This window comes from Mobula birostris, chromosome 13 (genome assembly GCF_030028105.1).
Source record: "Mobula birostris isolate sMobBir1 chromosome 13, sMobBir1.hap1, whole genome shotgun sequence".
Classification (NCBI taxonomy): domain Eukaryota; kingdom Metazoa; phylum Chordata; class Chondrichthyes; order Myliobatiformes; family Myliobatidae; genus Mobula; species Mobula birostris.
The window spans coordinates 27,707,291-27,732,993 of record NC_092382.1 but is presented as its reverse complement, the minus strand read 5'-3'; the positions used below and the strand labels follow the sequence as shown (position 1 = coordinate 27,732,993).

The 25,703-nt window shown below is 44.9% G+C and overlaps 1 protein-coding gene across 1 annotated transcript; it reads left to right on the top strand.

Annotated features, from left to right (window-relative positions):
- On the top strand, window positions 1-25,703 carry LOC140207861 (uncharacterized). Its single transcript, XM_072276409.1, has 4 exons — window positions 1-147; window positions 12,276-12,372; window positions 14,399-15,019; window positions 24,425-25,703. Exons 1-4 carry the CDS (start codon window positions 1-3, stop codon window positions 24,451-24,453), a joined length of 894 nt encoding a protein of 297 aa, XP_072132510.1. The 3' UTR covers window positions 24,454-25,703.

Here is a 25,703-nt window from a genome sequence, read left to right as displayed (position 1 = left end):
ATGACGCGCAGACGACATCGCGCATGCTCAGTACGGGCAGGGCGGTGTTGTTTTCCGTCCTTTGTTGAAGTGAGTCGGCGGTGGGATCGGGATCGGGATCCGGGAACGGATTATTCTCTGCGGGGCAACACCGACAATTTCCATTCGGTGAGTATTGAAGCCGGTCCCGAGCAGGGAGGTCTGATGTTGGGCAGTGAGACCCTTTAACTTTCCCGAACTCAAACAAGAGGAAAATCGGCAGATGCTGGCAATGCGAGCAACTTCCGCAAAGTGCTGGAGGAACTCAGCAGGCCCGGCAGCACCCAGGAAAAGAGTACAGTCGCGTTACCGGCCGAAACCCTTCGGCAGGACAGGAGAATAAAAGGTGGGGGTGGGGGAAGGAGAGAGAAACACAAGGTGATCGGTGAAACCTGAAGGGGGAGGGGATGAACTTTCCCAAACTGGCGGCCTCGCCTCGCTTCCTTGACGGAATCTGCCGGGGTCGGTCCGGGTTGTGAGACCTTCACACCGAACCGTCTGAGATGAGCCGCCGTCCAGCCCCTGTTGTTCTGGTCCTGTTAGCATGGTGACGTAAAATATATTTCTATATTGTTACTGACAGAGAATCGTATAATTTGTTTTCCGTGTGTCATCAGAATGTGCTTGCCTGTGATGTTGCTACAAGTCAGTGTTTCTCTGTCCCTGTAACTTCCCATACTTGTGCATTTGTCAAATTCAACAGGACCTGAGACAACTCAGTGAGATTTGATTAGTGACGATCACCTTGGCAGCTCGGTTGGCCAAATGTAAAGAGACAGGACACTGTTAAATGCAAGATGCTGAACAGTGATGATGATCAGAGGGATCTTAGAGTCCACATTCATCTCTCCCTGAAAATGACTGCACAGATTGATCGAGTGGTTAAGAAGCCAAATGGCATGGTTGTCTTTATTAGTCGAGACATTTGAGTTCAAAAGTCTGGAAGTTGTGTTGCAGCTTTATAAAAACCTGAGGGTGGCCTCATCTTGGCACAGGAGGAGGCGATGGGTTGACACGTCGAAACAGCTAAAAAAGAGGGCATCTCCCTCGGTCCTGGAATGAAAAACCTCATCCTGAGAGCAGATGCGGCGGAGACAGAGGAATTGCGAGAAGGGGATGGCATTTTTGCAAGAGACAGGGTGAGAAGAGGAATAGTCCAGGTAGCTGTGAGAGTCCGGAGGCTGATAGTTGACATCAGTAGATAAGCTGTCTCCAGAGATAAGACAGAAAGATCAAGAAAGGGGAGGGTAGTGTCGGAAATGGACCAGGTAAACTTGAGGTTAGGGTGAAAGTTGGAGGCAAAGTTAATGAAGTCAACAAGCTCAGCATGCGTGCAGGAAGCAGCGCCAATGCAGTCGTCAATGTAGCGAAGGACAAGTCGGGGACGGATACCAGTATAGGTTTGGAACATGGATTGTTCCACAAAGCCAACAAAAAGGCAGGCATAGCTGGGACCCATATGGGTGCCCATAGCTACACCTTTAGTTTGGAGCAAGTGGGAGGAGCCAAAGGAGAAATTATTAAGATTAAGGACTAATTCCGCTAGACAGAGCAGAGTGGCGGTAGAGGGGAACTGGTTGGGTCTGGAATACAAGCAGAAGCGGAGAGCTTTGAGACCTTCCTGGTGGGGGATGGAGGTATACAGGGACTGGACATCCATGGTGAAAATAAAGTGATGGGGGCCAGGGAACTTAAAATCATCAAAAAATTTCAGAATGTGAGAAGTGTCATGATCATAGGGAGCGATTGAACAAGGGAGGGATAAAACCGTATTGAGGTATGCAGAAATGAGTTCGGTGAGGCAGGAGCAAGCTGAGACAATGGGTCTACCTGGACAGGCAGGTTTGTGGATCTTGGGTAGGAGGTAGAAATGGGAAGTGCAGGGTGTAGGAACCATCACCAACTTTATCTGCTCAAGGGATCTCCCATCCACTGCTACCAACCTTATAGTTCCCACACTCCGCACTTCCCGTTTCTACCTCCTACCCAAGATCCTCAAACCTGCTTGTTCTTTTTTAAAGAAAGGGGCTTCACCACCTCCACCATCAACTCTACTCTCAAATGCATCTCTCCCATTTCACGCACATCTGCTGTCACCCCATCCTCCCACCACACCACTAGGAATAGGCTTCCCCTTGTCCTCACCTACCACCCCACCAGACTCCGGGTCTAACATGTAATTCTCCATAACTTCCGCCACCTCCAACAGGATCCCACCACTAAGCATATCTTTCCCTACCCCCCTCTCTCTGCTTTCCGCAGGGATTGCTCCCTGTGCGACTCCCTTGTCCATTCATCCCCCATCCCTCTCTATCGATCTCCCTCCCGGCACTTATCCTTGTAAAGGGAACAGGTGCTACAGATCCCCTTACACTTCCTCCCTCACTACCATTCAGCGCCCCAGACAGTCCTTCCAGGTGAGGCAACACCCCACCTGTGAGTCCAGTACTCCCGATGCGGCCTTGTATATATTGACGAGACCCAGCGCAGACTGGGAGACCATTTCGCTGAACACCGACGCTCTGTCCACCAGAGAAAGCAGGATCTCCCAGTGGCCACACATTTTAATTTCATGTCCCATTCCCACCCTGATATGTCTATCCCCGGCCTCCTCTACTGTCAAGATGAAGCCACTCTCAGGTTGGAGGAACAACACCTTATATTCCGTCTGGGTAGCCTCCGACCTGATGGCATGAACATTGACTTCTCTAACTTCCGTTAATGCCCTACATCCCCTTCATACCCCATCTGTTATTTATTTACTTTCCAGCTCTTGGCTCCATCCTTCCCCCTCCTGTCTTCTATCATTTTGGATCTCCCCCTCCCCCTCTTACTTTCAAATCTCTTACTATCTCTTCTTTCAGTTACTCCTGATGAAGGGTCTCAGCCCGAAACGTTCACTGTACCTCTTCCTATAAATGCTGCCTGGCCTGCTGCATTCGTCAGCAAATTTTATGTGTGTTGCTGGCCACTTATTCATTTATCTTCCAGCTATCTGCGCTCCTGAAAGATGTATTCCCTAAACTTAACTCTCCCTGCGGAAGATCCTGATCAGCAACCCAGGCGGTCAATTTGCAGACACTTAATATAGTGAATGACCCTCAGGATAGAGGGTGCATATTTAAAACCAAGATGCAGCGAAATTTCTTTAGCCAGAGTGTGGTGAATTTGTGAAGGCAGCTATGGAGGCCATGTTGGGGGTATTTAAGACCGACAGTAGATGGGAAATTGAGAAGATGTGTGAGGGGTGGGGATGGGGCAAGAGCTGGGGAGTGAGAAGTGGAGCCAGGTGAGGGGGTGGTGGGAAGGTGGAAATAGTGTTAGGGGTGGGAGAAGAGTCATGGTGGAAACACGGGTGAGGTTAGACAGTGCAATGAAGATTCACCAGACTGATCCCTGGGGTGGTGGGGTCATCATATGAAGAACAATCAAATGTGATAACCTTTTCATTTAGAGAATCGAGGACTGAGAGGTGAACACATTGAAATGCACAAAATCATTACCGGTTGAACCAGGGATCCCAGTCTCTGAAAAAGTGGGTGTACTGTCTGGGACTGAGATGAATTAAATGAAATTGAATTGAATTTATTTCTTATGTCCTTCATATATGTCAGGAGTAAAAACCTTTATGTTACATCTCCATCTAAATATGCAATTTATAGTAAATAGAACAGTTAATGTAATATGGAGTACTCTCAAGTCAGCGTGAGTTCATCAGTCTGATGGCCTGGTGGAAGAAGCTGTCCAGGAGCCTGTTGGTCCTGGATTTTATGCTGCGGTACCATTTCACGGACGGTAGCAGCTGGAATAGACTATGGTTGGGATGGCTTGGTTCCACAATGAGTCTTCAGGCCCTTTTTACACACCTGTCTCTGTAAATGTCCTGAATAGTGGAAAGTTCACAACTACAGATGCACTAGGCGGTCCGCACCACTCTCTGCAGGTTCCTGCGATTGAGGGAGGTACAGTTCCTATACCAGGCAGTGATGCAGCCAGTCAGGATGCTCTCAATTGTCCCCCTGTGGAGGTTTCTTAGGACTTGGGGGCCCATATCAGACTTCTTCAACCGTCTGAGGTGAAAGAGGCACTGTCGTGCTTTTTTCACCACACAGCCGGTAAGTATGGAACTGTGATATCCTCAGTGATGTGGATGCCGAGGAACTTAAAGCTGTTCACTTTCTCAACCCGAGATCCAATGATCAATAGGGGTTGGCCCGTCTCCATTTCTCCTGTAGTCTACAACCAGCTCCTTTGTTTTGGCAACATTGAGGGAAAGGTTGTTTTCTTGACTTCTTCCCTGTAGGCCACCTCGTTATTGATTGAGATTAGGCCAATCAATGTAGCGTTGTCGGCAAATTAAATTTGCAGATTGGAGCTGTGGGTGGTGATACAGTCATGAGTATACAGGGACTAAAGGAGAGGACACAATACGCAGCCCTGAGGTGCACCTGTGTTGGCAGTCAGTGGGTTGGCAGTGAGGGAGCCCACTTTTTACAACCTGCTGGTGACATGACAGGAAGTCTGGGATCCAGCTGCCCAAGGCAGGGTCAAGGCGAGGGCTCTGAGATTCTTATTGAGCCTGGATGGAGCTACGGTATTGAATGCTGAACTCTAGTCCAAGAACAGCATTCTCACATAAGCATCCTTCTTCTCCAGATGTGTAAGGACGGTATGTAGAGCTGTGGCTATTGCACCATTTGTCGATCGATTGTTTCAGACTAAACACATTGATGAAGGGAGAGCCATACAGTGTATATGGATTGTTTAAGAGCCGTGATGTAATGTTGCAACTATATAGGACCCTAGTCAGAGCCCAATTGGAGTCCTGTGCTCAATTCTGGTCACCTCACTACAGGAAGGATGTGGAAACCATAAAAAGGGTGCAGAGGAGATTTACAAGGATATTGTCTGGATTGGGGAGCATGCCTTATGAGGATAGCTTGATGAATTCGGCCTTTTCTCCTTGGAGCGACGGAGGATGAGAGGTGACCTGATGGAGGTCAGGGACAGGAAAGTGCCGGGTTTTAGATGTTTCAGAAAGGACAGGGAGGGAGGCAAAAGAGCTGGGGGCGTGGCACTGTTGATCAGAGATAGTGTCACGGCTGCAGAAAAGGTGGACGTCGTGGAAGGTTTTTCTACTGAGTCTCTGTGGGTGGAGGTTAGGAACAGGAAGGGGTCAATAACTTGGTGTTTTTTATAGGCCGCCCAATAGTAACAGGGATACCAAAGTGCAGATAGGGAAACAGATCCTGGAAAGGTGTAATTATAAGAGTTTTCGTGATGGGAGATTTTAATTTCCCAAATGTTGGTTGGCATCTCCCTGGAGCAATGGATTTAGGTGGGGTGGAGTTTGTTCGGCGTGTTTAGGAAGGTTTCTTAACACAATATGTAGATAAGCCTAGAAAAGGAGAGACTGTATTTGATTTGGTATTGGGAAATTAATCTGGTTAGGTATCAGATCTCTCAGGGCACTTTGTAGATAGTGATCATAATTCTATCTCCTTTACAATAGCATTGAAGAGAGATAGGAACAGAGAAGTTAGAAAAGTGTTTAATTGAAGTCAGGGGAATTATGAGGCTGTCAGGCAGGAAATTGGAAGCTTAAATTGGAAACAGATGTTCTCAGGGAAAAGTATGGAAGAAATGTGGCAAATGTTCAGGGGATATCTGTGTGGAGTTCTGCATAGGTATGTTCCCATGAGACAGGGAAGTTATGGTAAGGTACAGGAACTGTGGTGTACAAAGGCTGTAATAGACCTAGTCAAGAAGAAAAGAAAAGATTACAAAAGGTTCAGAGAGCTAGGTAATGTTAGAGATCTAGAGGATTATAAGGCTAACAGGAAGGAGATTAAAAAGGAAATTAGGAGAGCCAGAGGGGCCCATGAGAAGGCCTTGGCGGGCAGGATTAAGGAAAACTCCAAGGTATTCTACAAGGATGTGAAGAGCAAGAGGGTAAGATGTGCAAGAATAGGACCTATCAAGTGTGACAGTGGGGAAGTGTGTATGGAACCGGAGGAAACAGCAGAGGTACTTAGTGAATACTTTACTTCAGTATACACTATGGAAAAAGATCTTGGTGATAGTAGTGATGACTTGCAGCAGACTGACAAGCTTGAGCATGTAGATATTAAGGGAGAGGATGCGCTGTAGCTTTTGGAAAGCATTAAGTTGGGTGAGTCACCGGGACCGGATGAGATGTACCACAGGCTACTGTGGGAGGCGAGGGAGGAGATTGCTGATCCTCTGGCGATAATCTTTGAATCATCAATGGGGACGAGAGAGGTTCTAGAGGATTGGAGGGTTGCGGATGTTTTTCCTTCATTCAAGAAAGGGAGTAGAGTTAGCCCAGGAAATTATAGACCAGTGAGTTGATGGAGAAGATCCTGAGAGGCGGGATTTATGAACATTTCGAGAGGTATAATATGATTAGGAATTGTCAGCATGGCTTTGTCAAGGGCATGTTGTGCCTTACGAGCCTGATTGAATTTCTTGAGGATCTGACTAAACACATTTGTGAAGGAAGAGCAGTAGATGTAGTGTATATGGATTTCAGTAAGGCATTTGAGAAGGTACCCCATCGCAGGCTTATGGGAAAGTAGGAGGCATGGGATCCAGGGGAACATTGCTTTGTGGATCCAGAACTGGCTTGCCCACAGAAGGCAAAGAGTGGTTGTAAATGCATCATATTCTGCATAGAGTCCGGTGACCAGTGGTGTGCCTCAGGGATCTGTTCTGGGACCCGTGGTCTTTGTGATTTCAATAAATGACTTGGATGAGGAAGTGGAGGGATGGGTGAGTAAATTTGCTGATGACACAAAGGTTGGGGGTGTTGTGGATGGTGTGGAGGGCTGTCAGAGGTTACAGTGGGACATTGCAGCTATATAGGACCCTGGTCAACCCCACTTGGAGTGCTGTGCTCAGTTCTGGTCACCTCACTATAGGAAGGATGTGGAAACCAATGAAAAGGTGCAGAGGAGATGTACAAGGATGTTGCCTGCATTGGGGAGCATGCCTATGAGAATAGGTTGAGTAAACTCGGCCTATTCTCCCTGGAGCGACGGAGGATGAGAGGTGACCTGATAGAGGTGTACAAGATGATGAGAGGCATTGATCATGTGTATAGTCAGAGGCTTTTTGACAGGGCTGAAATGGTTGCCACAAGAGGACACAGGTTTAAGGTGCTGGAGAGTTCGTACAGAGGAGATGTCAGGGTTAAGTATTTTACTCAGAGTGGTGAGTGCGTGGAATGGGCTGCCGGCAACGGTAGGGTCTTTTAAGAGACTTTTGGATAGGTAAATGGAGCTTAGAAAAATGGAGGGCTATGGGTAAGCCCAGTGATTTCTAAGGTAATGACATGTTTGGCACAGCTTCGTGGGCCGAAAGGCCTGTATTGTGCTGTAGGTTTTCTATGTTTCTAGTCGGCGAACCGTAGGAGGTGCATTTTGGGTGGTATCAAGCTGCTGATCCAGCATCAAACACAACCCCATACACCTGCCCTCTCGTCATGTCCTTTGCCCTGACAGATCAGTAAACTCTGACATTTCCCCTTAAATATATGCATGAATTTGGCCTCCAGTGCAGCCTGTAGCCAAGCATTCCACAGATCTACTACAGTCTGGCTAAAAATTCTTCTTAACACTGCTCTAAAGGGTACCTTCCTCAATTTTGAGGCTGTGCCCTCTAGTGTTGGATACCCCCACCAAAGGAAAGATACTCGACTTCCACCCTAGCCAGTCCTTTCAACATTCGGTAGGTTTCAATGAGATCCTCCCCCACCCCACCCCTGCATCCTTCTAAATGCCGGTGAATATTGGCTCAAAGCCGCCAAACACTCCTCAGATGTTAACCCCTTCATTCCTGGAATCATCCTCGTTAATCTCCTCTGTACTCTGCACAATGAATACACATCCTTTCGGAGATATTGAGCCCAAAACCATTGACAATATTCAAAGTGTGGCCTGACTAGTGTCTTATAAAGGCTCGGCATTATCTCAAACAACATTATCTCCTTGTTTTTTATATTTTACTCCCCATCAAATAAAGGACATTTTATTTGCCTTCTTTACCGCAGATTCAAACTGTAAATTAACTTCCTCGGAGTCTTACATGAGGACTCCAAAGTCCCTCTGCAGCTCTGACATTTGAACCTTCTCCCCATTTAGATGATAGTGTGTACTATCATTCTTTGTACTAAAATGCATCATCATACTTTTCCCAACATTGTATTCAATCTGACACTGTTTGCCCATTCTTCCAATTTGTCTAAGTCCAGCTGCAGTCACATTGTTTCCTCAGCACTACCTACCCCTCCACCTACCTTTGTATCATCTGCAACCTTTGCCACAGAGCCATCAATCCTATTATCTAAATCATTGGCAAACAATGTGAAAAGCAGCAGACTGAATACTGACCCCTGTGGTACACCACTAGGCAGCCAACCAGAAAAGGCCTCCTTTATTCCCACTCGATGCCTCCTGCCTGCCAGCCATTCTGCTATCCATGCCAGTGTCTTTCCTGTAATGCCATAGGATTTTACCTTGTTAAGCAGCCTCATGTATGGCACCTCATCAAACGCATTCTGAAAATCCAAGTAAATGACATTATTCTGCTGTTGAAGAAAGGCTGAAAAAAAACCCAGAAGACTATAGACCAGTGCTTCTGACATCAGTAGTGTGGAAGTTATTAGAAGCACTGCATATATAAGTATTTGAAAAGACAGGACTGATGTTGTTTACATACACTTCTGCTAGCATTTAACAATCCCGTGTAGGAGGTTGGTCAAGAAAATTCATTTGCATCATGTTCAACGTAAGGACATCAATTGGAGTAGACAATGTTGTTTTGGGAGAAGGTAGACAGTGATGGTAGATGATTATCTCCATTAATCGGGGCTTATGACCAGTGGAGAGCTGCAGGAATGGTAGTTGGGTCTGTTGCTGTTTGCCATCTACATCAATGATTGGGATGATAATGTTTTTAACTTGATAAGCACATTTGCATATGACACTGAGATTGGGGATGTAGTTGACAGAGAGGCAAGTTTTCACAGGTTACAGTGGGATCTGGAACAGCTGGAAATACTGCGCTGACAATGGCAGACGGGATTTAATGCAGGCAAGTGTGAAGTGTTGCACTATGGTAGGTCTTACACAGTAAACAGCAGAGCACTAAAAATTGTGGTGGATCAAAAGGATCTGGGAATACGGGTCCATAATTCATTGAAAGTAGCACCACAGGTAGATCGCGTCGTAAATAAAAGCTTTTGCCAAAATGACCTTCATAAATTAAATTATCGACTGCAGGAGACAGGATGTTATTTTGAAGTTGTATAAGACATCGATGAGGCTGAATTTAGAGTATTGTGTGTAGTTTTGGTCACCTACCTACGGGAAAGATGCAAGTAAGTTTGAAAGAGTACTGGGAAAAATTTCAGGGATGTTTCCGGAGGACCTGAGTGATAAGGAAAGGTTGAGTAGTTTCAGACTTTAATCCTTGAAACAAAAAAAATTGAGAGGGGATTCGATAGAGCAGTACAACAGGATGATGCGTATAGATAGGTAAATGCAAGCAGGCCTTTTCCACTGAAGTCGGGTGGAACGACAACCAGAGATCATGCATTATGGGTGAAAGGTGAAAAGTTTCAGGGGGACATGAGTGAAGACGTCTTCAATCAGAGAGCGGAGAGACAGTGGAATGAGCTGCCAATAGAAGTGGTACATGCGAGCACGATTTCGCCTTTGAAAATATGGATGGGGGAATATGGCTACTGTGCAGGTGGGCGGGAACAGGTGGTTTAAATGACTCGGACAAAGCGTCTGTACTGTGTTCTGTTTCAATATGACTCTCTTAACTATGACTCTGTGACTCCTTGATCACAGACAAAGATTTGATTGAGTAAAGATCCGAAATTCATATCAGACTTGAATGATTCACACCTTAATTCCCCAAGAATATTCAACAGTGTGGATGTGTTTTGATGTGGTTTCAAACTGCCCACACACTCCCAGTCGCGGATCTTTCGTAACCAGGGAAAGACAAAATGCTGGAGTAACTCAGCAGGTCTGGGCAATATGTATGCAACTGAATACAACGGGGAATGTTTCAGGCCGAAACTCTTCAGTGGAACTGGAAAGGAAGGGGGAAGAGGCAATATCACTGATTGATTTGGAAAATGTGGATTGCTTTTCTGTGAGACTCGGAGCTCAGGGTCTGTGTTTAACCAGCTGCCCGCATGTTCTTTAGAACAGAGAGTGGCCTTTCTGCTGAAACCAATTCCAACCGGTTTGACATTTCACTCTGAATCACGTAAACAAACTCACTTTAGTATTCTGGTGTATAATACACTTAAAGTAGTGCCACAGGTAGATTGGGTCATAAAAAAGAGCCTTTTCCAGATTGCCTGCGTAAATTAATGTACTGAATCCTGGAGATGGGGTGTTATTTTGAGGTTGGTGACATTGGTGCGTTCGAATTTGGAGTGTTTACTGCAGTTTTGGTCATCTACCTATAGAAGAGAAATAAATAAGGTTGAAAGAGTACTGGGAAAAGGTGTGGGTTGTTTTTCTGTGATATAACAACCTTAGGGTCTGGTGCAAGCAGCTATCTGGCCCCGCACATTCCACAGAACTGGAGGCAGTTTTTCCTAAAGCAAAACTTTAGGCTGTTCTGCTAAAAAACCATATCCAACTGGTTTGTCGTTTCACTTTCATTCAGGTGTGAAAACATTCACATTATTAGTCTGCTTAACTGCAGGGAAGGTCAGTGAATGTGAAAACTGATATAAAGAACACTACTGGTAGTCTCGAAACCACAACGTTCAGGTGTAACCTGTCCTTTTTGAAAAGGTCATACTTCCCCCAGAAGTGATCCCAATGATCCAAGAATCTGAAGCCCTGCCCCCTGCACCAGTCTCTCAGCCGCGCATTCATCTACCTGATCCGACTATTCTTGCCCTCGCTAGCACGTGGCACAGGTAGCAATCCCGAGATTACTATCCTGGAGGTCCTGCTTCTCAGCTTCCTTCCTAACTCCCAGAAATCTCTCTTCAGGACTTCCTCCCTTGTCCAATCTATGTCATTGGCACCAACATGTACCAAGACAACTGGCTGCTCACCCTCTCCCTTTAGAATATTCAGGACCCGATCCGAGACATCCTGTACCCTGGCACCTGGGAGGCAACACACCACGCAGTTATCTCTATCAGGCTCACAGTATCTCCTGTCCGTTCTTCTGACTGTGGAATCCCCTACGACAACCGCATTTCTGTTCTCCCTCCTTCCCTCCTGCACAACAGCGCCAGGCTCAGTGCCAGAGACCCGGTCACCCTGGGCGTCCCCGTCAGATCCTCCCCCTCAACAGCATCTAGAACAAGATCTTTGTTGGCAAACGTTGGCAAACCTCTGCAGATGTGTGATGGAAGGTCTGATGACTGGCTGCATTATAGACTGGTCGGGGAACACCAATGCCTTTGAGCAGAAAATCCTACAAAAGTTAGTGGACTTGGCCAATATGTCACGGGTCTTAACCATTGAACACATCTAGATGAAATGTTGCTGTAAAAAGGCAGCATCTATCATCAAAGATCCTCACTGCCCAGGCAATACATTTTTCTCACTGCTGCCATCAGCTACAAAGTACAGGTGTCTCAAGATGCATACCACCAGGTTCCCGAACAGTTACTATCCTACACACATTTGGATGTGAATGTACAAGGCTTGATCAGTAAGTTCACAGATGACACAAAATTAGTAGATGGTGCTCACAGTGAAGATTATCGTAGCTTATAGGGGATCTGAATGGCAGAGGAATGGTAAATAAATTGTAAAGCCAACACAAGCAGCAACGGTTGCATACAGAGGCTGGTGATAATGTGGAGGGAAGTGCCAGAGGAAGTGGATGAGGCAGGCACAATTGTATAATTCCAGAAGCAGTTGGGATATGTAGGTGGAGTGAAGAGGCCAGGAGGGAAATGGGCCAAACACAGGAAATTGGGACCATCTCTGTGGGCACTGTGGTTGTCATTGTCCCATTGTGCTGAAGGGTCGGTGTCTGCGCTCTGTTGCTCTGTGATTCTGTCAGTAGGATGCGCCAGATATCACTGGACAAACATACAGACGTGGTGTGGGACTTGATGTTAACAGGGAATGTTTGCTCCCTAAGCGAACTGCTGCTCTGATGCAGAGGATGGTGATACTCTCACATTTGCAAAGTAATCCTACTCTCTCTGACTCACTGTCTGCTTGTTGTGTGTAATTCAGGGCATCACCAGCAGGTGGAGCTGTCCTGCACCGCGACCAAAGTGTAAACAAGACGACAACAATCAACAATCGTCAGTCAGAATCAGAATGGCTACAGGTATGTTCACTGGGCTCTTTATAATTAAACCTCTGTCCTGTGGTGCACAATACCTCAGATGAAGAAACTTACACAGACGCTAACAGGGCAGAGAAAAGTTTCATCAAGCAGTGTCATTGATGCCACTGGTAAAGCGGCTTTGTGTAATCGATCAGTCCAACAGTCCCAGCGCAGGGACCTGACACCAATAATGGTCGAATCACTCTGCTCACCATGCAAAGCTTCACCTGAGTGAAAGGAGCCAGAGACCCTGAATCAGGTGGTTGAGAGTCAAACATACAGGAATGTGACAGCGGTGTTGTGTTGTTTGTTATGTAAAAGTCCAGGTTCAGGGTTTGTTGCACACCAGGGCCTGTTTAGAGGTGACAGACATCTCCAACTTTCATTTACACAATTCAGAGCCAGATGATTGGAGCATTTCAGGGATTTCAGAGATTGTGTGATAACACAACATTGCAGGTTTTGGAAGGGTAGCTATCAACTCCCGCCTGGTTTTCATGACTGCTGTGCGAAGGAGATGAGGCTGAGGTGTGTTTCTGAAATCTGTTTTCTGCAGCCGAGCCGAGAATAGCTGAGAATCAGGATGTAGCTCGTTGTAGATAAATGTGTGGTCTGCTTCGATGTTTTAATACCCCAATGAATGACAGGTCTGTGGACAAATGGTGAACGTGGGTCTCTCAAAAAAAAAGTTTAAGGAGCTTCGATGGCACAGGAAATATAAAACAACAGGAGACAAACATGGAATCAAAGAAAGCTATCGGGACAATGCAATGTCATTGGTGAGTAGGATTAATGTGATTCAGACGGCGTTTCCAGAGGGGAACTAAAGCGGATAACACAGAAAATGATAGGGGATCTCAGCAGATCAGGCAACATCTATGAAGGAAGATGATTTTCTCTGAGGCAGAATATGTTCTCATCCGATTAAATATTTTGTAATTGAATATTCAATCTGCAATCTCTCCAGTACTAATATAACCATCCTGTAGTATTGTTACCAGAACGCACACGCTATTCCACCTGGTCCAACCAACAGTTTATAACCTTGTCACAAGATCTTTCTGCGCCTGTATTCTGTGCTGCAGCTAATGACGGTAAACATGCTGTCGACTCCACACATTGTCTACCTGTAATCTTTGGAGTATTAAAAGTTCAAAGTTCATTGCGAATTTATAATCAAAGTACATGTATGTCACCGTAAAAAAAAACCCTGAGATTCATTTTCTTGCGGGCGAAACAGCCGACTGGATACAGAGCTGGCAAGCTGGAAGGAATCAGATGGTTAATAATAGAGGGCTAGTCAGTTTGGAGGCTTGTAACTGTGGTGTGGGTGGTTGTTGGGTCCACTGTTTGTTCTTTCAATTAAAGACTTCGTAGATAAAATTAATGTCGTTCGATAGTTTGTGGATGACGTCAAACTTGGTGGTATAGTGGGGTTATGTAAACTCACAAGGAGACTGAGTCGAACATGGAAAGTGCTCCAAGGAGTGCGTTCACTTTGTAAAGTTAAACCAGGGCAGGAGTTGTATTGTAAATTGTAAGGCCCTGAACATTGTTGTAGAACGAGGGGGACCAAGGGTACAGATGCACGATTCCCTGGAGCAGTTTATACACGTAGATAGGGCACAGAATGGATGTCATTATGATGGAAAGGGTACAGACAAGATTCCTCCAAGGGACAGGACAGTGTGCGTCTTAAGGGAAAGGTCAGTCTGCGAACCAGGGGACTGGACAGTGTGCGTATCAAGGCAATGGTCAGTCTGTGACCCAGGAGACAGGATACTGTATGTCAAAGTGTAAGGCGAGTATGTGGGGCACCCAAGGTTATGGGAAGAAGGCCGAGAAATGGGATTGAGGACGAGAAAAAAGATCAGCCATGATTGAATGGCAGAGCAGATTCGATGGGCCAAATGGCCTAAGTATGTTCCTATATCTTATGGTCTTATTGTAGCCACCCTTTGTGAATCCTTGTTTTGCTGAGCTCTAAATCAGTCTAGTATAACTTGTAATTCGTCATTTATTTCAGGCGGGAAATTAAATCGGCTGAGGAAAGCACTCAAGAGGTTTTCACGAGGCGGTTCATCGAGTGAAGGTGATTGGGACACCGGAAACAATGCACCAAAGCAGGGTCAGATTGAGAACAATGTCTCAGTTGAATGTGGTCCGGCCGCAGAGGAGGGAGAGCAAATTCAGCCCAGAGACAGTGACGTCAGAGACACTGATCAGGACCCTAAAGCCGGCACAAGTGAGGCGACTGTCTGTCAGCCCAGAGACAGTGACGTCAGAGACACTGATCAGGACCCTAAAGCCGGCACAAGTGAGGCGACTGTCTGTCAGCCCAGAGACAGTGACGTCAGAGACACAGAGCAGGACCCTGGAACCAGTACAAGTGAGGCGACTGTCTGTCAGCCCAGAGACAGTGACGTCAGAGACACAGAGCAGGACCCTGGAACCAGTACAAGTGAGGCGACTGTCTGTCAGTCCAGAGACGCTGCTCAGGATCCTGGCACCAGTACAAGTGAGGCGACTGTCTGTCAGCCCAGAGACAGTGACGTCAGAGACACAGAGCAGGACCCTGGAACCAGTACAAGTGAGGCGACTGTCTGTCAGTCCAGAGACGCTGCTCAGGATCCTGGCACCGGCACAAGTAAGTCGACTGCCTCGTTAAATACAGAATTGTCAAGCCAACAGCAAGGAATCAGTGAGTAAAATCTGAGGGTGATGTGTTCACAGAATGTGGCAGGGAGGAGGGTAAATGTGAGGCCTTGTTGGAGGGATGGTCAGGGGAGAGGGGAAATGTGTGGCTGTGGTACATGTGGTGTAGTGGGGCACCCGTTATCCCACTACAGGAAATCTATTACCTCTTCCGAGGATTTCCAGGATGTGCATTAGAGGAAATGCAGCTGTCCAGATAAAAGAGCATTTCTGGGATATGAATTCAGGGAAATGTTTTCGCCAGGATGCTGAGAGCATCTCTGGGAAGCGACTCTCATTGACAGCCCCAACATTTATTCCAATCCTAAATTGAAAGAGGTGAGTGGGTGGGGTGGGAGGGCTTGGTTTCTGGTAAAGTGGTCCTTATGGTAAAATAATTCCAAGAGCATTGTTGGGTAGGTTTTTGAGGCCACTTTTGGAGAGGGGGACATATATGGCTGATACCAGTGTGGTTCCTTGTGGATAATCACTGGTCAAAGATCGTCAGCCAGGTTAACCCTCATTACCAACTGTCTGCTATGAAGAAGAAAACTATGAATCCAAAAGGCCATTTTACCACAGTTCCCAAGCATGTTAATTTTCTGTATGAGACTCCGATGTGGGACCTTGTCAAACACCCGACTAATATCCGAGTAGACAATATCCACTGTGTAACTTCATTTGTCACCTCCTGGAAGTACTCCATCCAGTTAGCAAAACACTACTTCCCCCACCCAAAGCCTTGTTTGCTGAACCCTAACCCACCGCAAAACTCTCTCTTCCATACTCCCGTGGGGCAGAAGATATCAAAGGCTGAATGTAAGAACCGCCAGCCAAAAGGACATCTCTAATTCTGCATTTTATAAGACTATTGAATGGTCACTATTCAATGTTCTTATTAGCTCTTAATAATAATGAGACAATTTTATATTTAAAATTGTAACATTGTGCATGTCATATCTAATAACCACTCACTTAGCGAACCACAATATACTTACAGAAGAGCAGAAAGAATACTGTTAATGTATGAACAGATTTAAGAAACAATTGGTAATATATTATCTAATTCTATATCAAGTCTTGGGGAAAGCAGAAATCTTTAAATTTTATATTGTCTATCAACAACCATTTGATTCTGTCCCTCATTCACGGTTAAAAGAACTTCCTAATATATACACCTGATACTTAGAACATCTGAAGCATTGGCAGACAGTAATCACCCTATTAACAACCTCAAAGGAACAACTACTGTTTTCAAAATAAATGGAGGCATTTTCCAGAGCAAAACACAACGCCTGCTATGGTTTAGTCTAGCCTTAAATCCGCTCTCTAATTTACTGAATCGGACAAAAATCGGATATTAAAGCAGAGGAAAAAAAAACAAATGAAGTATACCTTGACACATCTACTGTACAGAATGATTTGAAATTATTCACTCTTGCATCAGTAAAGCTAAAACAATTAATTCAAATAATGGAACTGATGTCCAAAGATTTAAACGTGAGCTTTAGACTAGAAAAGTACAGAACATTAAAAATTACAAGAAATATTGTAGAGCTTATAGCGTATGACAAAGCATCAGCATTCAATACAACAGATGGATGGATATGAAACATAACGATACTAAGGATATCAACAAACAAAGAAAATTGATCATCATGTGATAAAGAGAACTGTTTCAACAGAATTTCCTTCAAAGCTTAAGAAAATCTGCCAAACTGAGCTGAATAGTAACAATATAACAAAGGCAATAAACATGTTCGCTCTGCCTATATTAACGTATTCTTTTGGCATAATATCTTGGTCTGAAACCGATCTGGAAAACTTACTAAAAAAAAGGACTGAAGTAACAGTCCAGTGCACTTAAATTAACATTACCTACCACAGTATGAGGAAGAGGATTAACAGACATAAACAAAAATACGCAACAGTCAGATAAAACTTCTCAGAATTAGAAACAGGCTTACTATCACAGATATATGTCGTGAGATTTATTGGCATTTATTTATATATAATTTTATACTATAGATAAATAGTATACACATCCCGCATGTCTAGTCCTATTTAGTAGATGACACTTTGGCAGCAATTACAGGCTTGACTTGTGCGGATAGGTCTCTATCAGCTTTGTGCATCTGGACACTGCAATTTTTCCCCATTCTTTCCAAAACTGCTAAAGTTCTGTCAAATTGCGTGGGAATCGTTAGTGAACAGAACATTTCAAGTCCAGCCAAAAATTTTCAGTTGGATTGAGGTCTGGACCCTTACTTAGCCTCCCCAGGACATTAACTTTGTTGTTCTTAAGCTCTTCCTGTATAGCTTTGACTTTACGCTTGGGGTTATTTTGCTGCTGAAAAAATCTTTTCCCAAGTCGCAGTTCTCCTGCAGACTCCCTCAGATTTCCTTCCAGGATTTCCCTGTTTTTTGCTACATTTATTTTACCCTCTACCTTCACAAGCCTTCCAGGGCCTTCTACTTGTGCAATGTCCCCACATCATGATGCTTCATGGTAGGAATCTTGTGATTTTGACGATGTGCACCTCCTGACTGCAAGGGGGATAGATGGGGCTGAATTTGTCAGGGGTGTTCAAGAAGGATTCCTGACACAGTATGTGGACCGGCCGACGAGAGGACAGGCCATACTGGATCTAGTTCTCGGTAATGAACCTGGTCAGGTGGCAGACATCTTGGTGGGGGAGCATTTTGGTGAGAGTGACCACAACTCCCTTAGCTTCAGCATAGCTATGGAAAAGGATAAAAACAGACAAAATGGGAAAGTGCTTAACTGGGGAAGGGCTAAATATGAAGGGATGAGGCAGGAACTAGCAAGAGTAATTTGGAAACAGATGTGAAACAGGGTGAAAGCAGAGAAGTAATGTGGAGGAAGTTTAGGGACAACTTGTGCTGGGTTCAGGATAGGTTTGTCCCACTGAGACAAGGAAAAAAAGGCAGGAAAATGGAAGCGTGGCTGACGAAACACATTAGACAACGCGTCAAGAGGAAGAGGGAAGCATATGTTAGATATAAGAAGCAGGAAGCAGGAGGGGCTCATGAGAAATATAGGGTAGCCAGGAAGGAGTTTAAGAAAGGACTTAGGAGAGCTCGAAAGGGGCATGAGAAGGCCTTGGCACGTAGGATTAAGGAGAACCCCAAGGCGTGCTGTGTATGTGAAGAACAAAAGGATGACAAGAATGAAGGTGGGGCCGCTAAAGGACAAAGAAGGCAACAGGTACCTGGAGGCGGAGGAGGGTGGGGAGGTCCTAAATGAATACTTTGCTTCAGTATTCCCAAGTGAAAAAGACCTTGATCAGGGTGAGGTCAAATATAACAGGCCTGTGCGCTGGGCAATGTCGACATTAAGGAAGAAGAAATGTTGGATCTTGTTAAAAACATCAAGATCGCTAAGTCCCCAGGGCCGGACGTGATATACCCCAGGTTGTTGTGGGAAGTGAGAGAAGAGATCGCTGGAACAGTAACTATCATCTTTGAATCCTCTTTGGCTGCAGGGGAGGTGCCAGAGGATTGGAGAATGGCAAATGTAGTTCTCTTGTTTCAAAAAGGTAATAGGGAGAAACCTGGGAACTATAGACCGGTGAGTCTTACGTCGGTGGTCTGCAAACTATTGGAAAGGATTCTTAATGATAGGATCTACGAGCACTTGGAGAAGTACAGTCTACTCAAGGATAGTCAACATGACTTTGTGAAGGGAAGGTCGTGCCTCACGAGCTTAATGGAGTTTTTTGAAGAGGTAACAAAAGAAATTGATGAGGGTAGGGCGGTAGATGTGGACTACATGGATTTTGGCAAGGCATCTGACAAGGTCCCCCACGAGAGACTCATCCAGAAAGTCATGAGGCATGGGATCAGTGGAACTTTGGCTGTTTGGATAAAAAAGGGCTTACAGGAAGAAAGCAGAGGGTAGTTGTGGAAGGAAAGTATTCTGCCTGGAGGTCGGTGACTAGTGGAGTGCTGCAAGGATCTGTCCTGGGACCCCTGCTCTTTGTGATTTTCATAAATGACCGGGATGAAGAGGCAGAAGGATGGGTGAGTAAGTTTGCCGATGACACGAAGATTGGAGAAGTGGCAGGAGCTGTAGGTTGTCGAAGGTCACATGAGTATATAGACAGGATGCAGAGTGGAGCAGAAAAGTGGCAGATGGAGTTCAAACCTGTTAAGTGTGAGGTGATGTATGTTGGAAGGACAAACCAGAAGATTGAGTACAGGGTTAATGGTCGGTTAAGTAAGAGTGTGGATGAACAGGGGGACCTTGGGGTTCAAATCCATACATCACTCATGGTTGCTATACTGGTTGATAGGACAGTTAAGAAGGCCTGTGGGAAGCTAGGCTTCATTAATAGGGGGATTGAGTTCAAGAGTAGAGAGGTCATGTTGTAACTCTACAAATCTCTGGTGAGACCACAGTGAGAGTATTGTGTACAGTTCTGGTCACCTCATTAGAGGAAGGATGTGGAAGCTATGGAGAGGGTGCAGAGGAAATTTACCAGGTTGTTGCCTCGATTGGAAAACACGTCTATGAGGCAAGGTTAGCAGAGCTGGGACTTTTCTCTTTGGAGCATGGAAGGATCAGAGGGGACTTGATAGAGGTCTACAAGATTATGAGAGGCATAGATAGGGTGGATAGTCAGTACTTGCTTCCCAGGGCACGAATTGCAAACACCGGAGGTCATATGTACAAAGTTAAGGGAGGGAAGTTTAGGGGAGACATCAGGGGTAAGTTTTTTACACAGAGGGTTGTGGGTGCCTGGATTGACTTGCCAGGGATGGTGGTGGAGGTTAAAACATTAGGGATATTTAAGAGCATCTTGAATAGGCACATGGATGGAAGAAAAATAGAGGGTTACGGAGTAGTCTGGGTTTAGTACACTTTTTTTAGGAATATATGAGGGCCGAAAGTCCTGTACTGTGCTGTAGTATTCTAGTCTCTAGTGTGGTGTTTTGCTTACACCAAATATAGCATTTAGACTGAGCGCCAATAAGCTCAATTTTGAGTTAATCAGACCTTCGAACTTCAGGGTCTCCCAGATGCCTTCTGGCAAACTCTGGCCGAAATTTCATGTGAGTTTTCTCTTTTCAACAGTGCGTTTGTGTTTGCCACTCTCCCATAAATCTGTGACTGGTGAAGCGCCCGGGCAACAGTTATTGTCTGCGCAGTCTCTACAATCCCAGCAACTGAAGCTTGTAAATCCTCACGAGTTGTCATAGGTCTCTTGGTGGCCTCCCTCACCCGTCCTCTTATTGCACTGTTGCTCAGTTTCTGAGGACAGTTCCTCCAGGCAGATTTACAGCTGTGCCATTTTCTTTCCATTTCTTGATGATTGACTTAACTGTACTGCAAGGGATATTCAGTGACTTGGACATTTTCTTATATCCATCTCCTGACTTAAGCTTTTCAATAACCTTTTTGCGGAGCTGCTTGGTGTGTTCTTTTGTTTTCGGGTTTTTTTTTTTTTTGCCAGGATACTGACTCAGCAGCAGTTGGACCTTCCAGATACAGGTGTATTTTACTACAATCGGTTGAAACAACTTGACTGCACACAGGTGTCCAAAAACAGATCTTATTTAACTAATCATGTGACTTATAAAACCAATTGGCTGCAACAGTGTTGATTTGGTGTCACATTAAAAGAGGATGAATATTTATACAATCAATTATTTTGTGTTTTATATTTGGAATTGAGTTAGATCACTTTAAATAGATGTTTTCACATTGACTTACGTAAGTATTTTATGTTGATCATTGTCAGAAAAGACACATTAAATCAAATGTCATTGAACGTTGTGAAACAATAAAACATGAAAAGAGAGAACATAGAAATCTACAGCACATTACAGGTCCTTCAGCCAGCAATGTTGTGCTGACCATGTAACCTACTCTAGAAAATGTCCAGTATTGTCCTACAGTATAATCCTCTATTTTTCTAAGGTCTGTATACGTATCTAAGAGTCTCTGAAAGGACCCTATTGTGTTCGCATCTACTATCTTGCTGGGAATGCATTCCATGCACCCACCTGTATCTGCATGATATCCCTCTGTACCTAATTCCAAGCACCTTAAAATATGACCCCTCGTGCTAGCCATTTCAGAACTTGGATAAAGCCTCTGTCTATCTACAAGATCAATGCCCCTCATCATCTTATACACCTCTATGAGGTCACCTCTCATCATCCATCGCTCCAAGAAGAAAAGGTCAATTTCACTCACCGTACTCTCATAAGGCACACTCTCCAATCCAGGCAACTGCCTTGTAAATCTCCTCTGCATTCTCTCTACGGTGTCCACATCTTTCCTGTAGTGAGGTGACCAAAACTGAACACAGTATCCAAGTGAGGTCTAACTATGGTCTTATATGGCTTTAAGCATCATGTGGATAGTCAGAGGCTTTTTTTTCCCCAGGGCTGAAATGGCTAACACGGGAGGCCACAATTTTAAGGTGCTTGGATGTAGGTACAGAGGAGATGTCAGGGGTAAGTTTTTTTTTACACACAGTGGTGAGTGCGTGGAATAGTCTGCTAGCGACGGTGGTGGACACGGATACGATAGGGTTTTTTAAGAGTCTCCTGGATAGGGACATGGAGCTTGGAAATATAGAGTGCTGTGGGTAACCCCGGGGAATATTTAAAGTAAATACATGTACGCACAGCATTCTAGGCCGAAGGGCCTGTATTATGCTTTAGGGTTTCTGTGTTTCTGTTTCTGTCTCACAGGTCTCGAAATCAATCCCACAGCTGATGAAAGCACTCACACCATACGCCTTCTGAACAACACTGTCAACCTCCACAGCAGCTTTGAGTGTCTTATGGACACAAACCCCAAGATCCCTCTGATCCGCCACACTGCCAAGAGTCTGACCATTAATACTATATTCTGTCTTGAAATTTGATACCCCTGGTCACCGTTCTGAATGCAGAATTCGAACCATCTACAACTATCTTTTGCCTTCTGTGAGCAGCCAATTCTGGATCCACAAAGCAACGTCTATTGGATCCCATGCCTCATTACTTTCTGAAGGAGCCTTGCCTGGGGAACCTTGTCAAATGCCTTCCTGAAATTCATAGGCGCCACATCCGCTGCTCTACCTTCATCAAAGTGTTTTGTTGCGTCCTCAAATAGTTCAATCAGGTCCGTAAAGCATGACCTGCCCTTGATAAAGCGAAGTTGACAATCCCTAATCAGATTATTTGTTTCCAAATGCTCATAAATCCTGCCTCTCAGAATCTTCTTTAACAACTTGCCCATCACTGAAGTAAGATTCACTGCTCTATAATTTACTGGGTTATCTCTAGACTCTTCCTTGTACAAGGGAACAATATTTGCAAACCTCCAATTCGCTAGTATTTTCCCCATCATATTGATAATGGAAAGATCATCATCAGAGGCTGAGCAATCTCCTTCCTTGCTTCCCATGGTAGCCTGGGGTATATCTCTTACAGTCCTGCGACATATCTAACTTAATACATTTCACAAGCTCCAGCACATACACTTTCTTAATGCCTATACACTCAAATACCTCAGAATATTCCGCAGGATGTGGAATTCTCCTCAGGACGGAGGAGAAGATGGCGGCGTGACGCAGCGTGCGCGGCCTCTGCGGTGAATGATATCTGTATGTGTTAAGTAGGGTACCGTGAACAATTCTGATTTGATGGAGACACGTGAAAACACGGCGGAACATCTGGAGAAACTTCTGAAACGTCCACTTCGCTGCCGCTGTAACTGTGTGGTCCGGAATCTCCGGAGGTGAAGGCCTCCTGACTTTCCCAATCCACTTTCATATTAAAATCCCCCATAATTATCTTGACATTTTCCTTCTGACACGCGTTTTCTATTTCCAGCTGCAACTTGTAGTCCACATCCCGGCTGCTGTTTGGAGGCCTGTATATAACTGCTATTAGTGTCTTTTTACCCTTGCCATTTCTTCATTCCACCCATAAGGATTCTGCCTCTTCAGATCCTATGTCCCTTCTTTCTATTGTTTTGATATTGTTACTTACCACCAGGGCCACGCCACCTCCTTTACCTACCTTCCTTTCTTTCCTATACACTGTGTATCCTTGGATATTCAGCTCCCAATCACATCCATCATTTAGTCATGACTCGGTGATGGCCACAATGTCATATCTTTTAACCTGCAGCTGTGCAGCAAGGTTATCCACTTTATTTCTAATGCTGCGTGTATTTAAGTACCGTACATTTAGATCAGTATCTGCTGCCGATTTTGCTATATTTCTATTCTGCAGCAAATTATCCTGTACATTTACCGGCCTGTCCTTCTTGCCATCTTTGCTGCACAGTATTTTTGACTTATTTCTATCTTCCTCTTCCTCGATCCTAACAGATTGGTTTCCTTCCCCTTGCCGACTTAGTTTAAACCCTCCCTAAGAGCTATATTAAACAATCCCGCCAGGATATTACTGCCTTTTGAGTTCAGGTGTAATCCATCTTTTTTTGTATAAGTCATACCTTCCCCAAAATACATCCCAATGATTCAAGAATTTGAAGCCCTGCCCCCTGCACCCGTTACTTAGCCACACATTCAGCTGCTTAATTCTGCTATTCTTAGCATCATTAGCGTGCAGCTCAGGCAGCAATCCTGATATTATTACTCGGGAGGTCCGACTTTTCAATTTTCTTCCTAGCTCCCAGTAACCTTTCTTCAGGGCCTCCTGTCTTTTTCTGTCTATGTCATTGGTACCAACATGTACCAACATGTACCATGGCCCTCTCTCCTCAGAATACTCGGGACTCGATCTGAGACATCCCGTACCTTGGCACCAGAGAGGCAACACAGAATCCGGGTATCCTTGTCCGGCTCGCAGAATCTCTTGTCCATCCCCCTTATGACGGAATCCCCTATAACTACCGTATTTCTTCTTGCTCTCTTGATTTCGGCACTGGGCAGAATGCCAGAGTCTCGTTCACTGTGGTCCTCCTCTGTCAGGTCTGCCTCTTCAACAGTATCCAAAACAATATATCGATTTCTGAGGGGGACTGTCACAGGGGTGCTATCCACTACCTCTGTATAGGTAGTACCTATCAGCTCCTCACTTTCCCTAATTAGCCAAAGGTCATCAATTTCCATCTCCAGCTCCTTAACACGGTCCTTCAGGAGCCTCATCTCAGTGCACCTGGTGCACATGTATCCTTGGGGAGGCTGCGGGTCTCCCAGGGTCCCCACACCTGGCACTCCAAGCACAACACTAATGCTAGATGCATACCTCTAATGCTACTGTTTGTATTAAATACCAGAAAACTGTAACTTACTCCGTTACTGTGAGACTCAACGGTCGAAGTCCGTTGAGCCAAAGCCCTTTCACTCTGCACCCTCTCACTCCGCAGCCCGCTCCGACACTGCCCGCAGGATATAGCGGTTTTCTTTTTGAACTGTTCGCGCTCAACCGGCTGACGTCACCCGCCTGCGCAGTCTGGCCTCTCTCCTACTCCGGGAAATAAAATGTCTTCTCGCTGGAAATCCTTAGCCTCATACCGCTGTCTTCTTGATCCGAAGAGAAAATTATGGTATTGCTTTGCACTGCTGTAACTATGTGTTATAATTATATGGTCTTGTCAGCGTTAGTCTTTGGTTTGTCCTTTTTTATGTGATATCATCTGGAGCAACATGTATCATTTCTTAGTGCATGATTTCTAAATGACAATAAACGAGGACTGAGTGTCTTCATAATCTAAGGTAATCTAATAATCTAATATTTAAAATAACCTACAGATTGAGAAACATCTGTTGAGAATGTAGCGTGAATTCTAACAAAATCAACTTGACATTGCTGGCAACCCCCAATGATATGTTATACTTGCATGACGTTCCCTCAACTCCAATGATAATTATTACAAAAGTCGATGATATGTTATTATTATTATTTAGGTGCCTTACCGTTCGGCATGGGCGATCATGTCTCTCCATCCATCACGGTCTCTGACCCTCCGAATTGTAGTTGTTGCCTCCCTTGTTTCTAACCATGATGTTAATCCAACTATAATTTTCATTCTCTGTCTGCCTCTGCTTCTTCTTCCTTCCAGCTTTCCAGTTGTACCTAAATGTTCTAATGTCTCTCTTCGCATGAAGAGTCCAAAGAACTTTGATGGTTGTTTTCTGAGTTTTTTAAAAGTAATGTACGTCTTTTTTTCGTTCTTTGCAGAACTTCTTCGTTGGTTATCCTGTCCGTATATGATATGCATCGCATTCTTCTGAGGAACCACATCTCTGCTGCATTGATTCTGTTTTCCATTGCATTTGTGATGGTCCATGACTCGCAGCCATACAGCAATATAGGGAGAATGTAGCAGCTGACAGTTCTAAGGCGGATGTCCATCATTATTTTCTTGTTCGTTAGGATGTTTCTTATTTCTGTAAATGCTGTTCGTGCCATTGCTATTCTTGCTTTTATGTCTGTTTCACATTTGCCATCAGATGTTACCCATGATCCAAGGTACTTGAAGTTGTGAACTTGTTTCAGGATTTCGTTTACCAATACGATCCCACAGTTTGGATATCAGCTTTCTTTGATATTACCATTACTTCAGCTTTCTTTTTGTTTAAGGTTAGGCCAAGTCTTTCGCTCTCTGTGTTGATGGTAGATGCTAGTTTCTTTAAATTTACTTC

Excerpts from the sequence above, each read along its gene's own strand:
- LOC140207861 (XM_072276409.1), top strand. The coding sequence starts at position 1 with ATGACGCGCAGACGACATCGCGCATGCTCAGTACGGGCAGGGCGGTGT. Across the intron at positions 148-12,275 it reads ACACCGACAATTTCCATTCG|GGCATCACCAGCAGGTGGAG; the intron begins GTGAGTATTGAA and ends TGTGTAATTCAG. Across the intron at positions 15,020-24,424 it reads GGATCCTGGCACCGGCACAA|CCCGCTCCGACACTGCCCGC; the intron begins GTAAGTCGACTG and ends CTCACTCCGCAG.